This window comes from Triturus cristatus, chromosome 11, assembly GCF_964204655.1.
Source record: "Triturus cristatus chromosome 11, aTriCri1.1, whole genome shotgun sequence".
Classification (NCBI taxonomy): domain Eukaryota; kingdom Metazoa; phylum Chordata; class Amphibia; order Caudata; family Salamandridae; genus Triturus; species Triturus cristatus.
In genome coordinates, this window is record NC_140594.1 from 860,855,423 (window position 1) to 860,873,139 (window position 17,717).

Below are 17,717 nucleotides of genomic sequence, written 5' to 3' on the forward strand. Positions count from 1 at the left end.
GGTTAATCTACGATCAGCTTGTTTTTGCAAACGGGTGCTTTAGAACTCTGTCCCACCTATGCTTCTTTGTTAGCTCGGTCAGCCATACAGTAGAGTTTGGTAACAGTGGGCTTAGATGACCAAGTGGCTGCCTTGCATGAATCCTAGATGGAGACATTATTAATAAAATGAGGGTTGATCCTTTCTTTCTTGTTGATGGGCTCTTTGCCTTTCTTCAAGGGCAACTCATGCTGTTGCGAGGCATCTCTGTATTGTCTCAATTGTTAATCTTGCTATGGCGGTCTTGCTTACTAAAACTGTGGCGAAAGGGGATGACAAAATGGTTCCCTTTATGAATGTTCTCGTTTCCTGAATGTAGTACATCAATTCTCTTTGTACTTGTAGCGTTTGCAGAGCCCTTTACGCTCTAGACCTTGGAATTTGCAAGTAAGCAGGAAGGTGTATGCTTACATTGACGCGGAAGTTTGAAACCACTTTAACAGAAAAAAAGGGTTTCTGCGCATCACTACCTTGTCCTTGTGAATTTACAGGTATGGTTCTTGCACCGTGAGGGCTAGCAACTCACTGATGCGGTGCAGTGATGTGATGGCCACCAACAAAGCAGTCTTTAGGGTTAAAAACTAACGGCATACTGTCCTCTGATTCGAATGGAGGCTACACGAGTTGTGCAAGTACAATGCTGAGGTTCCAAGTAGGTGTCGTGGCTCATCTTGATGGTGTTATTCTCTTTACTCCTTCAAGGAATATCTTGATGAACAGATTTTGAAAGAAACTTCTGCTTATTACTCCTCTAGAGTGTGCCACAATGGCAGCTAGGTGTACCTTGAGCGTGCCAGATGATAATCCTGTTGATGAGATGTGTGAGGTATTCTAACATGGTTGCGTCGTGTTTCCAGTCTTGATTTGGTGCTATTGCAGTGTACCAATGTTTGAAGGTTTTCCATTTTACAGTGTAGCACTGCCTTCTGGAGGGTCCACTAGATTCCTGTAGCACTTCCATGGTCCTCTGTAGCAAGAGTAGGGCTCCAAACTAACTCTTCAGAAACCATGCTGCCAGGCGGAGTGTGTGCGGTCCTGGGTGGCTCACTCATCCCCCACCATCATTACTATGTGTTGTAGCGCTGACAGGATTATCCTGCCCTGTGCCGGTTCTGTTAGAACTGAGTACCAGGCCGGTCTTCCCAACAGCAAGCAGATTAGGATTAGTGTAACTGCTTGGTTGTACTTTTCTATTACTAGTGGTATCAAACGAATTGGTGGAAAGTCATATGAAAAGGTCTCTGACAAATCCATCAAGCAGTCACTACCCTAAGTTTGTTGTGTTGGATATCTGGCAGCGAAGATCTGGCATTTTCTGTTCTCCAGAGTTGAAAAGAGGTCTATTGTTGGTCTTCCCCACTTCCTAAATATCATGCCCACCACCTTCTGCTTTAACTCATGATCATGTGAGACACTGGCTTGTCTTGTTTGCCTCGGTCTCCTGGTAGGTCTATCGTGACTAGGGTGATGTGCCTCTGAATGGTCCATATCCATATCTCTTGTCCTAGCATGGGCAGTTTGTGGGATCATGTCCTTTCTTGTTTTTTGGGGTAAATCATGGTTGTGGTGTCTATCTGTTCCTCTGTTTCCCCCTGATCTGTGTATTAAAGGCCTTTAGTGTCAGAAAAACTGTCTTGAGTTCCAACATGCTTATGTGCTTCACTGTCCACGGAGGGCTTCATACGACCCTCATTCTTAACCTGTTCATGCAGGCTTGCCAGTCGGATTGTGAGGCATACATTGTGATGGTGACAGAGTTGAGTTTTGAAAGGTTCTGCTCATCGTCAGGTTTGTTATGCTCGACCACTGTAGTTCTTTGTCTGTTAAAACGACTAGATATTCCAACTCACCGTCTCTAGTGATCAATCTCTCTGTAGCCATTGCTGTGCGTGTTTCATATGTAGCCTTGCATTTGGAATGATGGGAATGCATGTCCCGGGTTGCACCTTCTGGAAAAGGGGTCTCTGCTCTAATAGTGCATCGAACAGGAAAAGCGCTTGCTTGTCTGGAGTTCAGCTGTGCTCCCAGAAATATCTTTTTCTGTGGTATTGGGGCTGACTTTTCTTAATGTATGGAGAAACCCTAGGTAATGAAGGTCTCGAATCGTCATTAAGTCATCTTCCTCTTTGAGGTGTCCTTGTTCTTTGGTGTTGGCTGTTCTTGCACTTGGTTTATTATTTGGAGGCTGTTTTAGCAATCCAATATCCATGATGGATAAAGTTTAAGATCCATTTCCTGGAGGGGATGAAATTCCATTGTTGGAGGAATCCTCCGATCCTTCCCGCCGCTGGTGTTCGATGTGGGAAGATCTCTAGTGAGGAGTCACTTATTGGAGGGCCTGCCCCTCTCAGGGCTTATCCTCTGCCCCAGCTCTTCCGCATGCTTGTGAACTAATATTGGGGTGAGGTCCCAGCGGAGGGGATTGGGTGGTGGAGGGATTGTGTCGGGTTGTTGGTTGTGCTCCTCCTCTGTTGGGCTGATCTTTACTTGTTGCTGAGGATCCACTGATAGGTCCTCCTTATTGTAGCCCTCCCATCTCTTTTGCCGCCTCAGTGTCTTTTTTCATGCATTTCATAGCCTTATCAACTGATGCTCCAAAGAGTGCATCTCCGGTGAAGGCATATTGATGACAGCAACCTGCACCTCGGGTTTAATCCCAGACACACTCAAGCATGCATGCTTTCTCAAGGTGATATCTGTTCCTGACTGCCTGCTGGCAGTGTCAGCTGCATCCAGAGCAGACTTCAAGCAAGTGTTGGTAATATTCTTGCCCTCAGCAATGCCATTCTTTGCCTCTTTCTGTACTGATCTGGTAGCTGTTGCACCAGATCTTCAATTTCAACCCACTGCTGGTTATCATAACTGTTGAGGAGCGCATTGGAGTTGGCTTGGCGTCATCGTATTGCAGCCAAGCTCTCCATTGTTCTTCCTACCATCTCCAAGCATTTGCTTTCTCAACAGGGTTTTGGTCGAATGGTTGCTAGGACATTGGTTCTCTTTCAGGCTGCGGTGAATAACATATCCCGGATGTAAGCTGGGTCCTGGAAAGAGTGATTTCATTTCTTTTCATCCCTAGGGGTCATGACTGACTGTAGCAGGTACTCTGAAAGCCTGCCTCTCTTTGTAAAGGATGTTCAGCAACATGGAGAGGTACTGATTTTTCCATTCTGAGTGTATAAGTGTTTCCAGGAAGAAACAGAACTCAGTCTCATCTTCTTCGAGCTTCACTCCATACTTGCCTGCTGTACTCTTGATGACCACATTGTAGACAGATATGTAGTCTGGCGGGAAAGGCCTTGAGGTGTATGTGTTAATAGCCACTTACAGGGAGTCTGTCTTGATGTCTTGCCAACCTTCATTCACTGAGCTTTCAATGTCAAACACTTTGATGTTGTATTGTTCCTCACCTCCCTTTTGTATAAGCATATATTTCCTCCTCCGACACCTCTGCAGAGTCTCGGGTTAGTGGTGGGTTCAAATCTATTTGCTCTGGTTCTGCCAGTAGAAGGCCTACTTGGAGTGTTTGAACTTCATGGCTTTTGTTTCAACACACGAGCACAGTGTTGTTCCTGCTGCTTCTGTCCCTTGTGTTTGGGGTTTTTCAGCATCTTAGGCCTTTCAACGGTCTCCTCAACGTCCGAGCTTTCCAATGTGCTAGTTCAGGGCTGTCTGGGGCCACCTCATCGCTCGAGATCAACAGGGTCTGCTTCTTGAGTCTGTGCAATGGCGTATGCTCACCTTGGTTTCTGCCTTGCTTGTGGGGACTAGAGCTGAAACTCTGAGCAGGCTCCACAGTCCTTAGCTCAAGGTAAAGATTGTAGACTTTGTGGATGTCTTTCTTTGCGATTTTGCCTTGGCACTTCAGGCAAAACAGATCGGGGTGTGTTCCATACTCTTCAAATTTTTCAGCCCACGTGGTCAGTGCTCCATGTGAGTTTGCCTGAACACCCTTCTCCTGTTTTTCCATGTCTTACCTCAATTTCGGTTGTCAGCGTTGTTTATCCTCCTACTGGCATCTTCTTTTCAGTGTTTACTTCGTTGAGAAAAAGCTACTTTCCTTTCGATGTACCCGGAGCGCATGTCAATGCATACAGGCCAGGTGGCAGAAAACAAAATCTTAAATGACTACAACATACAGAGGATTCTAGGAGGTACGTCTGAAGTAACTAAGTTGGGAACTACAGCCACTTGATCGACAATTTAAAAAAAATAAAAAAAGACAGCATTCTGGACCCAATCACTACATGACAGAATAATGTACAGCATGTGAATCCAGAAAGGATTCATGTTGCAAAGGAACTGTTTTATGACGTCCATTTATAGGGGCCAATATGTGGCATTGTTCATGAGTCTCTTCTGCCGACACTAGTTCCAAAGCAACAAACTTGTTTTCTACCAAACAAAGAAGATTGCTGATGTGTGCAATAGATTTGGTTAGATACTCAGTCTTAAAGGAGTGATAATTTAGGTTTCCTTTTATAATAGGCTGCTGGTCCGTTGCTTCACTCATTTAGTTCAGTGAGCAGGAGTTTCAGTGTTCTCTAGAGTGTGTTTCTGCAAGCACAGAGGGTTTTTAAAGGAAGTTTTTTTTTTTTTTTTTACTTTAGTGCTCCTCTGTTTTCACCTTGAAAGTGTGACACACCCACATCATCAGAAAAGAGCTGGTATTTGGATCCTTGCTGGAGCATGAGAGATCGGCTAATGAGGGAAAAACAAGAGAGACATTGCAACCTCTTCCTGCAGCGCTGAGTTTTGAATTATCACTTTGGAGGTGCGCAGAATGGCAGTGCTTGGTGGTTCCAGTCATCAGTTAGGCATTCAGCATATCCTCCAAAAGGCCATTCAATTGCGCATATTGTGATAATTAATGCTGTAGAAAGGCAATAAAATGGATTAGAGCATAAACATGTAACTGATCCTCTCCTATCAGCACTTATTCTCACGTTCATCAAAGTGGCTTCCATTCCTCTAACGTATGGAAGGGCTGCTTCTGTTCCGCATTGACAGCAGAGCCCGGACTATGCGTCACTGAGTTGTTGTTCTGTTAGGTTAAGGAACAGGTGAATGTCTACTACCACCTTGGGGAGAATGGCTAGGCAGATGATGCCAGAGGTTAGTCTATAATTTTTCAAATACTTGGGATTGGTATTTTGCTTGTTCACCATCTGATTTATTGAGAGCCAGGGCAAAAAGGTGGTCACCCCATTATTTTAACAATACATTGATAAGTTCTGTGGTAACTGGTGCAAGACTGGGTTGACAGATTTTCATGGATTTTGCGCTGAATGTTATGAAGGGAAACACAAAGATGATGGACGGAATGCAGATAAAATCAAACATTCACCCATAGTCAAGAGATCTATGTTAAATCCATTGTTCTTTTGCTCCCCATGCCACCCCAGTTTATACCCAGCCAAGCGAAACCAGTCTTGACCCTGTGCCTCATGGGAACAGTCCAGCCAGAACAGCCACGCCAGGTCCTCCCTGGACTGGAAACAAGCATCCAGGGACCAGTTTCAGGGCACCACCCCTCATCAGTTTGGCGGGCTTGAATCAAGTGGCACAGTGAGCCCGGGAACCACATCTGGGCATACCCGACGCACTTAGGGTGAGAAAGCAAAAGAGACACAGATGATGGACGGAATGCAGAGCAAATCAAACACTCACCCCACTGGAGTCAAGCTATCCTGGCTGATGAAGGGTGAAACCCCGAAACAGGTCCTGGGATGCTTGCTTCCAGTCCAGGGAGGAACTGCCCTGGCAGGACTGTTCCCACTGGGAACAAGACTGATTTTAATATGGATAGGTTCAAACTGGGAGGGCATGGGGAGCAAAAAAAACGATGGATAGTGGGCCCAGATCTCTGTACTCGGGTGAATGTATAACATTGTTCTGCATTCTGTCAATCAATTGTTCTTTTTGCAAATGTTAAGGGGGCATAAACTTTACTGCATCAAAGATCTTGGATACATCAGCTTTTGGCAGCATGAAAATTGGTTGTTCAATGAACACCACCAAAGGTGGACAATATCTTTGGGCTAATGTTAGCAGTGATAGTGGCTCATATGGTGTCAGATTTGATTCTGTAGTGCCACGTGAGGTGTTCACACAGTTATTGATTTGGTGTCCTACTAGATATAGCTGAAAGTCATTTAATCTATTGATTAGCTTCTGGTATGTCTACTTGAAGGTATGTAATGTTTTATATATTCCTGATGCTTCAAGAAGCCAAATTCCTCTAAGGACTATCGAGTTTTCTGTGACGTTGGCAATTTTTACTTGTGATGGGTGCCACTAAGTAGAGGATACCTTTCGAACCATCAGGCAAAATCTGCTGAAGGCAAATTTGAGAGAATACAAATTCCAATACAACACGGAACAGGGAATATGTTCCAACAGTTCTTATGTTTTGGTCTACAAAATAAATTATCTGGTTTGGTGGAGAAACTAATGAAGGTGTGATAAGACCAGGCTAGTGGGAAGTAGTCAACCATCAACCACTCAAATTACTTTCATGTTTCACTATAATAATTCAACACTAATCCTTTAATGGGTTACAGAGTAGCGTTCCACTCACCAAAAAGGCACTTTAACCCCTTCGCTGCCGCGGACATTCCGCTGCAGCGCTGGGGGGGGCAGGGGGGCAGCGCGGTGGGCCTGTGCTCATGACGGAGCCGCTCCGTCATGAGCCACAGTTGAGCTGTGCTCATGACGGAACGGTTCCGTCATGACTCCGCCCATTTGCGTTGTCGCCCCGCACAGGCGGGGAAACAGCGCCGCGCAGGCGGAGCGGCCGCCAACAGGATTGTCATGACGGAACCGTTCCGTCATGAGCACACAGCAACCGTGGCTCATGACGGAACGGTTCCGTCATGAGCGGGGAAGGGGTTAACACCCGAACAGGGGTAACAAGTGCTATACAAATGCAAACCTTTTTCCCTCCTATATCCCTCTGCTATCCTTCTCAATCCAAATAAGTGATTATTATCCACTGTAGGAAAGTGGCTCTGTATATACTGTTCCCAAATAGGTACAGTGTGTACAGAGTCCCCAGAGGTTTGGCAGAGGCTAAAGTTAGATAAAACCTTACTCTCTAAAGTGGTAGCTTGGTCGAGCAGTAAGGCAGTATCAGAGGACAGTGTAAAGCATTTGTTGTACATCCTCAGTCAGCAAATGGTCTCACACACTCAAGAACTGAACTCTAGGCCAATGGTTTGTATAAATAAATATATGATTGTTTTATTTTAGAACCAACAATAGGTATCAAAATATACTTTCTCAGAATGAAATGCTTTAGTTAAATACTTTGTAATAGGCAATTGACTTTTGAATGCAATAGTTAGTTTGTTGTAGGCAACACAATTTCAAACACAATAATACATTGAGCTCAATGGGAATTTTAAGTTAAATGCAATTGATTACTTTCAGGATTACTTTTCTAACTCCAGGACTGGATCCTAGATTCAGTCCTGGGACAGTTCTTGGAAACTAGTAAATACTTTTTCGTTACTGTTGTGATTTTTAAGCAATATTTTGGTATTTTAAAAGTTGACACTTAAACTTTCTCATAGAATCACCAATGTTATCCTATGGGAGGAATTTCACTTAGCAGGTAAGAGGGGTTATGGTTACGTTTTCGGGTTCAGTGTTGGATCCTGGATCCAGCACTAGTATACCACCTGTAAGCAGTTGATAGAATGTGTTTAGGTTACACAGGCGATTTTCAACAAATATTTGTACGTTTGCAAAATCGACACTTAGAAGAAATTTCACAGAAAAACAGTCAATGATTTCCTATGGGAGAAAGTTCAAGTTACCGGTAAAGTATGTTCTCGTTACTTTTGTAATCCAGTGCTGGGCTCCTAGGCTCAGTACTGGGACACCTATCTAAAACAGGTAAGTAATTACGTTTTCACAGTTGGAACGATTTTTAAACAATATTTGTAGTTTGTTGATTTTTAAACAATATTTGTTTTCGACACTTAATCACAGAAAAACAATCAATGGTTTCCAATGGAAGAAAATTGAGTTAGCGGTAAGTATGGTTTGTAATTACTTTTCAGGGTCAGTGCTGGACACCAAGATCCAGCACTGGGATCTCTCCTAATAGCAGGTGAATATTTCCGTTTTCGTTACTCGGTTGATTTTAGGTGAATATGTTAACCCCTTGTGTGCCCATGACGAGCTGGACTCGTCATGGGCCGCGGTTGCGCTGTGCCCATGACGAGTCCAGCTCGTCATAAACCCCGCCCGCTAATGTAACGGCCGGCACAGGGCGGGGAAAGGGCGTGGCACACAAGGGGTTAAAGTTTAGAAACTCCACACTTAGAAGAAATTTCAAGTGAAACCAGTCTATGGAAGAAAAGTGAGTTATCGGCTTTTGGGTAAGTACTCGACTGGCAGAGTTAAGGTTCTGGGCATAGACTCAGGGGTCTCCCAGGGTCAGGTACGTACAGTTGTTACACCCTCAGCGGCACTGGGGCAGCCGGGTGCAGAGTGAGTTAGGCCCAATGTTATCCTATGGAAGGCAGGGGGCCTTTGGTTGGTGGCTGCTGGCTAGCAGGCCACGCGGCTGTGGGAGCTGGGCTCCTGGTCACTTGCTCAGGGCAAATGGGGAAGTAGGTAGGAGTAGAGGTTGCACAGCCAGGGGCACTCGGGCGGCTGGGTGCAGGGTGCTTTTGAGCCGTCGGGCGCTCAATGGTTTGCAAAGGAGAAGCTCAAGAACGAACAAAGGCTGCAAGCTCGGAGACTAAGATTCTTCAGGTGCGACCACCACTTTGAGAGGTAAGTTGGGTAGTTGGAGGATAGGCAGGTACCCAGGAGTTGGGCACAGGGGGCCGCAGGGCGCCGGGTGCAAGGGAGCCTTTTAGTGTCGGGAAATCTTACCCTCGGTTGATCGCGGTTGGGGGGGTCCCTGGTTCTGAGGCTGCAGGCGTTGTCAGGAGCATCGAGGTGGGTCCATGGGTGCCGAATTTGGGGTTACAGTGGCCGGGGGGATGTCGTCTTGGTCCACTCCAACACAGGCCAGGCTTGGCAGGTGCAGAGTGTGCAGGGTTCGCGGTTCCTGGCTGATGCCAGTGGTCAGTTACTTGCTTTGAGCAGTGCCACTGCTTGTGGGAGTCCCAGATGCTGCTCGCCACGGGAGATGCCGGGATTTAGCAGGAGCAGGTTCGAGGGTCGACAGGCCGGTAGTGCAGGGGCAAAAGCAGTTGGTGTCTTCCTCTTTTTTAGCAGCTGCACGGCAGGTCTTCTTTCTTCTTGATCTTCTTTGCTGTTTCGGAATCTGGATCTAAGGAAGGAAGGTGCAGGGGCCCCTAAAGACTAAATTTAGGGGCGATACAGGTAGGTAAAGGGCAGGGAACACTGGGTCCCTGCCATGGGGTGGGTACACCCCGTATCCTGCCACTCTCCTGTGGGAGGGGGCAGTGGCCTAGTCCTGATTGGGCAGGGCTCTCCATCTTCAAGATGGCGAGAGCCCGGAGATGTGCTTCACCTCGCCTCCCCACCTGAGGGTTGGGGTTGGCAGAGGCTGGCACACTCCCTGTCCTTCCTTGGGGTTTCCGGCCAGTCTTCCCGCCAGAGTGGGGGTTTAGAACCGGTAGGGGCCAGTTGCTGGGTACAGCAAGTGGCTTGGAAAAGCTCACAAAGGCAGCATGCCTTTGAAGCTTCCCCTGCCCATCCTGTGGGAGGAGACCTAGTACCTCGCCCAGGATGTGCATTGTTGCAGGCCCAGGAGAGCGGATGGCTCTCTACCCAGGGGTCTAGCAACATGTCTGCTGTTTGGCAGCCTAGGCAGCCCCTCAGACCAGATGTGGATTGTAGGTTAGGTTCAGGGGGCTTCTCTAAGATGTCCTCTGTCGTGCATTGTACATTAAATCCTGCACTGGCATCAGTGCGGGTTTAATGTGCTGAGAAGTTTGATACCAAACTTCTCAGTCTTCTGTGAAGCCATCATGGTGCGGTGGAGTGCATGTTGACGATCTCCCAGCACCATATACTCTTAAATGGCAGCACTGCACTTACAGTGCCCAGGAATGGACCTGGGTACTGTAGGGGCACAGGGCTCATGCTCCTGTACCCACACCACTGGCTTAGGGCACCCAGCTAGAGGGGTGGCTGATGTATGCCAGGGCAGTGTATGTTGTGGGCATGGCACACAGGGATGTGTGCCATGTCGACTGTTTTGTTCTATACCCAGACACTCAGCCTACAAGGGCAGTGTATTTGAGTCACGGTACAGGGCCTCTAAGGGTGGCAAAATAAGTGCTGCAGCCCTTGGGGGCCTTCCCTGGTCACAAGGCCCAGGCCCTGGGTACCTAGTGTACCATTTACCAGGGGCTGACATGTTTCCAGGGTTTGCCAAATTGGGCTTTAGGTTTCAGCACAGTTTTTAGGGAAGGAATATGGGCCTAGGGCACCTGATTGGCAGGAGCCCAGGGCACACTCAAAGTACATTCAGCAATTCAGCAAAAAGTGGGGGCATACATGCAAGAAAGATGGCACTTTCTCACATCCACCACTCAAATTACTTTCAAATTTCACTATACTAATTTACCACTAATCCTTATGGGGTCCGGAGTAGTGTGCTACTCATCAAAAAAGTGCTTCAACACCTCATTAAGGGTAACAAGCGCCATATAAATGCAAACTTTTTTTCCCTCTTCTATCCCTCCACTGTCCTTCTCAATCCAAATAACTGACTAAAATCCACCACTCAAATTACTTTCATATTTCACTATACTAATTCACCACTAATCTTTCTAGGGTTCCAAGTGGAGTGCTACTCAACGAAAAAGCACTTCAACGCCTCGTCAGGGGTAGTAAGCACTATATAAATGCAATTACAATAAAATTGTAAGATTTAGCATCTGAGAGGTCAGTTCAGGATTACGTCAGCTTTCAGACAATGGCAGATAACAGAATTTGAGAAGCAAAGACAGTCCATATCTATCAAGGATTCATCGCATATATGAAATGGCTCAATTTTCCACACAAATGTTTAAGTCTCCTAAAAGAGGCACCTTTTCAAGACAGTCAGCATAACATTGGGACAGATCAAAAATGTTGAAAACAAACACTTCTTGTGTAAGGAGCTTGGTAATGGAAGCTCAAGGCAGGTGATGTATGTCATAGGCAGCCACTCAAAGTTGTAAACCGGGCCTGACAAATCTGTACTCAACAGAATGGATCCGCAAAAAGGCCCCCCCCCCCAAAAAAAAATGGTCCTGTGAATTAAAATGGAGCTGGGTGAGTGGAAAATACAATATGGGAGTGTAAGAAAATGGGCTATTTGCAGGTGTCCCCTTTCTTTTTGCCTCCATTTGGACTACTAGATGCGGGTTTCCCACTCTGAAAGTGTACTGGAGCCTGCTAACCAGGCCCCAATGCCAATGCTCTCTCTCCCTAAAACTGATACATGTGAATTGGCACCCCAACTGGCAAGAACTTATACCCCCTTATAATTCTCTGGGAAGTGGTACTAGTGGTAACCAGGGCATGGGAGTTGAAGGGGTCACCAAGACCTGAAGCATGGTTCTTGCCACCCTGAGTGACTCAAGTAAACAGATGACAGCAGTTCTGCCATTGCAGACCGCATGAGAACTGGAAACAGCTCAAACTCAACTTTGCCCTCACCATGTGTGGCAAGGTCAAAGCACTATTTTTTATAAATGCCAGTCACCCCCTAAGGAAGGCCTCCTAAGCCCAGGAGGCGGGTTGTATTATAATAAAGGTGTTGACATATAAGTGCAAGGTTACATGTCTCTATAGTAGGCTCATTCCATTAAGGACTACCATAAATGATCAGCGGACCATAGGATAACATGAGCTGGCATCCGGGCACAAACTCCATTATGGTACAGCTAAAATATGTCATGTTTGGTATCAAACAACATGCCTTATCACCCCCTAACATGATTGTGTCAGAGTCGACGAGGTATGCGCCCAGGCAGCTACCTTAGATGATGCCCATCTGGTTGGTGGGTCGCTCATGGTAAGTTATGCAAAGCAACAAAGGAGTGGAGGAGTGAGAGGAGACATCCAGCATAGGATGGGCAAGCCTAGGCTTGCTGGTAATCCACAGTACACTCTAGCGAATAGTGACAGCTATTTATAACAGAGGCCTGCCCTGTACCCATTAGCAGCTTTCTGTTTTCTGCTGCATGGCGTTGGTTCTGTGTTTTTGCCCTACCTTCCATTTAATGTTTCCAGTCTGTTTGGTTTTCAGATTTTTTTTGTGATGGGTGCTAGTTATACTTCTGCACTAATCTAAAGTGTTAGAGGTAGTTCTACTAGATAGAGCCATTGTCCCTTTCTTGCTGTAGTGTGCTGTGATGATTCTAATGCTGGGGTTGGGCTGCAAGCATGCCCTCCTCCAGAGCCATTAATAACTTCTAGTTCATACACAATACTGCAGTCTCAATGCTGCCGAGAACTGGTTGTGATGGGTGGCACCGTGGGTCCAGTTCTGGATACCGATTAGATAAGTTGTATTTTACATGCACACTATTCACTGAACTGATTTTATGCACAGTCCTCAGGAAGAGACCGAGTGAATAAGGTGAGAACAGATGAGGAAGTACGGCTTGACAAACAAATGGATATGGGATGAGGGAAACTTTAGGAGGAAAAGCAAGAAGAAGCAGTTGTGAAATAGCAATATTTTTGTACATGGCAAGAGACCCTTCAAAAGGGGAGATCTGTACTTTTACTCACAAGGCCACCATGACTATTCTGTTAGCAAATAATGGTGACCTGGTGACTGGGGAGAGATGTAATAGGTGTAGCTCTGGCCCTTTTTTGCCTCCATCCTCTGATGGATTCTACTATTTACAAAAAACACAAGAGACCTCAATCCTGTTCAGAAAAAGTGCTTTGTACTTACAGGAGCACTGTAAAAACAAAGCAAAAACAAAAAACACAAAAAAGTACATCTGAAAGCATTAAATGACAGCAGCAGATGATAGTTATCTGTTGCTTTCCCCTTTGGCCCCTGTACTTGTTACTCTATTTCACCTTTTTTTCCTTTGTAAACCTACTCCAAAATGGCCACAGGCTCAAAGCTGGCCACTGCATGCCGAAGCATAGGCACATGATAAGTTTTATAAATGCCGGGCCCTTGTTTGGTATTGAAAGCCTGCCCTATTGCCGTGCATGTGCTCCAGTCATCCCTAAAAAATCTGAGTGTTACACACACATGATAGTCAGCAGCTTGCAAGCAGGTCAGGCTCTCTGAAGAAGCAGCATCCATGCAAGCAATGACAACTAACCTGAGGGGGACAACAGAGAGGATGACAAACAAAGGGCTTGAAATAAACAGCAACCCTCATTCAACCATTCATGAAATTATAAAGGGCTCAGTTTACTAAAGAGTGAAGACTGTTCTGCAGTGGAACACAGTACATCAATTCAATGTATCCTGCACTTGTCAACTTTCATGTACTTGTCCCATCGGTTTCTATCTTCATTATAAACATTCATCAAAAAAGCAGAATACATTTCTCTGCTTTTCTTTCACTCTGCACACCAGACCTTAGGGACTCACCTGGACTGTGAGGACGTGCCCAACGCTCTCCTTCTTTTCGAGTCCCAGCTGGCCGCCAGATACCACCATCTTCGTCCTCCCGCCCGTTAACTTCCTCTTTCAGGTGACGCCAATTATCACTCTCTGATCGAGTGAACTCATGCTTTTTGCCTGCACCCATTATGCCACATTCCTCAAATGTGGGTCTTCCTACAAAGAAACAAGAGCAATGGACAGCAACTAAGTCAGAATCCTAAAATGACAACATAATTGTAAAGAAAGGAAGTTGAAAAAAAAAAAAACTTTCCAAAACAAGTATGAAAAGCATTGACCTTGTGAAGAATAACAGCACAATGAGGCGGCTGATTTTCTAACAAGCTCTTTAAACAGAAACCATTAAATCAAATGACACGGTTACTAATGTAGCACACTTGCCTGGTGATGGGAGGTCAGATTCTGGAGTGGATTTATTCCTATCTTGACGCAGATATTGCGTTAAACTTAACTTCTCCCATTCTCATCCCGTCCCTGCAATATGTTATGCTTCAAGTATTCTAGGCAGAATCCATGACTTAATCATGTGGAGGCAATCCTGGAGTGAGGGTGCATCTCCACATGCCATAATGCAATTAATACTCCATTTTATCTGATAACAGTCTTTCCTACAGTGCTTAATTTGAATAATAGATGTACAATGTTACTTACCCTGCAACCATCTGTGTGTAGTGCCGTAGATTCACATGCTATATTTACTCTGGCCATGAGTGTTGGGCCCTGACGTTTCCAATGCATCTTAAGTCTGAGTCAAAAGATCTGTTTTAACTCCATCTTTGTTCCACAATACACTGGCTCCACTTCAGATTGTTTTCTGCTTAGTGTGCAAGTAATACAAGTAGAATGTCGAAGACAGGTTGTGTGGTGCACAGTAGAGCGAGTAAAAGGGCATAGGGAACATCTGTGATCATCACTTTCTTCCAGGGAGAAGGGTGGGTGCATGTGACTGCAGCACTACACGCAGATAGTCACAGAGTAATACTGTCCGCTTGTAGCATGTGTGGCTGTAGATATACATGTTCTGTATGAATATAAAGTAGTACTCTCCAAAGCGATGGCTAGCCAGCCGTTGATGCAAATGTTGTACAAATTGTGTTTAGGACAGTTTAAACCACTAAAGCCTGTTGAAGTGATATAACCCAGGCACTCATATCACTCTCAAAACATTATAATTCAAATATTTACCTAACTGTTTCATCATTCGAAGAAAAGACTGCAGTTTATTCAAACACAATAGGCTAGTCATAGGCGCCTAATACACACGGCAAGACAAATTTCTGGTTGCAAAAACAATTAATCAACCGATTCAGTGTTAACATAAAAGTGGGATTGCTTACCAGTAAATCACCCATGTCAACATCCTTCATGTCATCTAGGTGTCAAGTCATAAATCATTTGCTTGGCAAGTGAAGCGAGCAGTTTTTAGGACCTGGCGTTTTCTTCTTGGCATTACCAAAAGGGGTAAGCCTTTCGGGTGTTTCGACCCAACTACCTTGTGTGGCCATGCCATCCAGTGGGCTACGAGTGCCGTGCTTTAATAAACCCGCTAGCTGGCTTGCTCTGCCCTAAGGCATACCAAGGCAGGTCCAATATGACCACCACCCGTCCGTGAACGGGTGTGACCTTAGGGTGATCCTTGTGACCGATTGTGGAGCTGATTGTGTCACACATGGCTCCCCCTATCCAAGCCCCCATTTTAGTTTTTCGCTTTCTAAAAGAAGCTTACCAAGGTCATGGCTTCCCAAAGACTGGCCGAGAATATCTGCTGTCCTGCTTTTGAAAGGTGGACTCCCGTCCTTATCAATCCGCTCCGGGTGCCTCAGGTAAATCTGCCCATGACGAATACCTTCGAATCAGTTAGCCCTGCAGACCTCGCAGCACACAAGGACGCCATCCGCAACCACCACCACCTCATCAAGGCTGCCAAGCGGACCTCCTTCAAAGACCACAACAACGCACACGACAGCAAGGAGCTCTTCAACATCGTGAATGAACTCTCCAACCCCAGGTCCAACACCAACACCATCCAGCCGTCACAAGCCCTGTGCGACTCCCTCGCCACTTTTTCTCCAGCGCAAGATAGCAGACATCCACTACAGCTTCAACACCCAGACAGCCCCAACATACAGCAACACAACAGACTCTTCACATCATAGACTACGACCCCCTGCTAGCCTGGGCCAGCGTGAGCATCGATGACACCATCAAGACCATGAGCACAATCTACTCCGGCGCTCCGTCAGACCCATTCCCACACCACGTCTTCAACAAAGCACGCAGCTCCATCGCACCCCACCTGCGCAACGTCATCAACCTCTCCCTCGAGCCCGCGACCTTCCCAGAGAGCTGTAAACACACTGAGATCAACGCTCTTCTCAAAAGACCCAAGAGACCTCGAACTTCCGGCCCATCTTTCTACTCCCGTTCCCGGCCAAAGTCATCGAGAAGATCATCAACAGACAGCTAACCCAATAGCTCGAAGAAAACAGAATCCTGGACCCTTCTCAGTCAGGGTTCCGCAGCAACCACAGCACGAGACCGCTCTCATCGCCGCCACCGACATCAGGACCCTGCTGGACAATGGTGAGACCGCAGCACTCATACTCCTAGACCTCTCCGCCGCCTTCGACACCGTCTGCCACCGCACACTACGCGCACGACTCCACGCCGTAAGGATCCGAGACAAGGCTCTGGAATGGACCACATCCTTTCTCTCAGGCAGAACCCAGAGCGTCCGCCTCGCCCATTCCGGTCCGAAGCCTCCGAGATCATCTGCGGCGTACTCCAGGGCTCCTCCCGCAGCCAGACACTTTTCAACATCTACATGGCCCTGCTTGCACACGTCGCCAGACAGCATGACCTCAACATAATCTCCTAAGCCGACAACACTCAGCTGATCCTCTCCCTCACCAAGGACCCCATCACCGCCAAAGCCAACCTCCATGAAGGAATGAAGGCCGTCACCGACTGGATGAAGACCAGCCGTCTGAAGCTGAACTCGGACAAGACAGAGGTCCTCATCCTCTGCTCCAACCCTTCAGCCTGGGACAACTCCTGGTGGCCGACGGCACTGGGGACAGCCCCGACACCCACAGACCATGCACGCAACCTGGGAATCATCCTAGACTAAATGCTCTCAATTACCAAGCAAGTCAACGCCGTCTCCTCCTCCTGCTGCTTCAACACCCTCCGCATGCTCCGCAAAATCTACAAATGGATCCCAACAGACAAGAAAGACAGTCACCCAGGCCCTCGTCAGCAGCAGACTCGACTACGGAAACGCCCTCTACGCGGAAGCCCCGACCAAGCTCAAAACAACTACAACGCATCCAAAACGCCTCGGCACGACTGATCCTCTACATACCACGCCACAGCCACATCACCCCCACCTGAGAAACCTGCACTGGCTCCCCGTCAATAAGAGGATATCCTTGAAGCTCCTCATCCACTCACACAAGGCACTCCACAAAACTGCCTACCTCAACAGTCGACTCTCCTTCTACATCCCCAACTGCCAGCTACGATCTGCCGACCTCGCACTTGCCACCGTTCAGCGCATCCGAAGATCTACCACCGGCGGGAGATCCTTCTCCCACCTCGCCACCAAAACATGGAACACCCTACCACTGAGCCTACGACAGACCCAAGACCTGCTGACCTCCAGGAGAACACTCAAGACCTGGCTTTTAGATAAGTAGCAGCCTCTCCCCCCCAGCGCCGTGAGACCCTCGTGGGTATGTAGTGCGCTTTACAAATGTTTGATTGATTGATTGATATATACTACCACATAGTTTTCTCCGAGATTTCCTAGGGCCCCTTGATATAGGTTCCCAATCTATTGGTGCCAGGGTAGGACCTCCGACCACATTACCATAGCGTTGCCAAATAGTTTGTTGGCCTCATTGAGCCCCTCCACTATGCGGGTGAGAAGGTCCTTCCTAACTGCGCTTGTTAGTTTCCTCCGAGGTATATGATCAGTATATCTAACAGGGGCTTCCCAGATCCTTATTTCTTTAGTGTGGGTAGCAACTGTCCCCATCTCATCCCGTACAATCCCATCCATCATTTTATGTTGGTGTTGAGTGGGTGAATAACCCCTGAA

General features: G+C 46.8%; 1 protein-coding gene across 3 annotated transcripts in view; it reads right to left on the reverse strand.

Moving 5' to 3' along the window:
* Window positions 1-17,717, reverse strand: part of GIGYF2 (GRB10 interacting GYF protein 2) — a 1,663,629-nt gene that overhangs the window by 1,040,336 nt on the left and 605,576 nt on the right. For all 3 annotated transcript variants that reach the window (XM_085634698.1, XM_085634699.1, XM_085634697.1), the window contains exon 9: window positions 13,583-13,771. In XM_085634698.1, coding sequence (XP_085490824.1) covers window positions 13,583-13,771 — 189 coding nt within the window. The remainder of the gene's footprint in view (window positions 1-13,582; window positions 13,772-17,717) is intronic.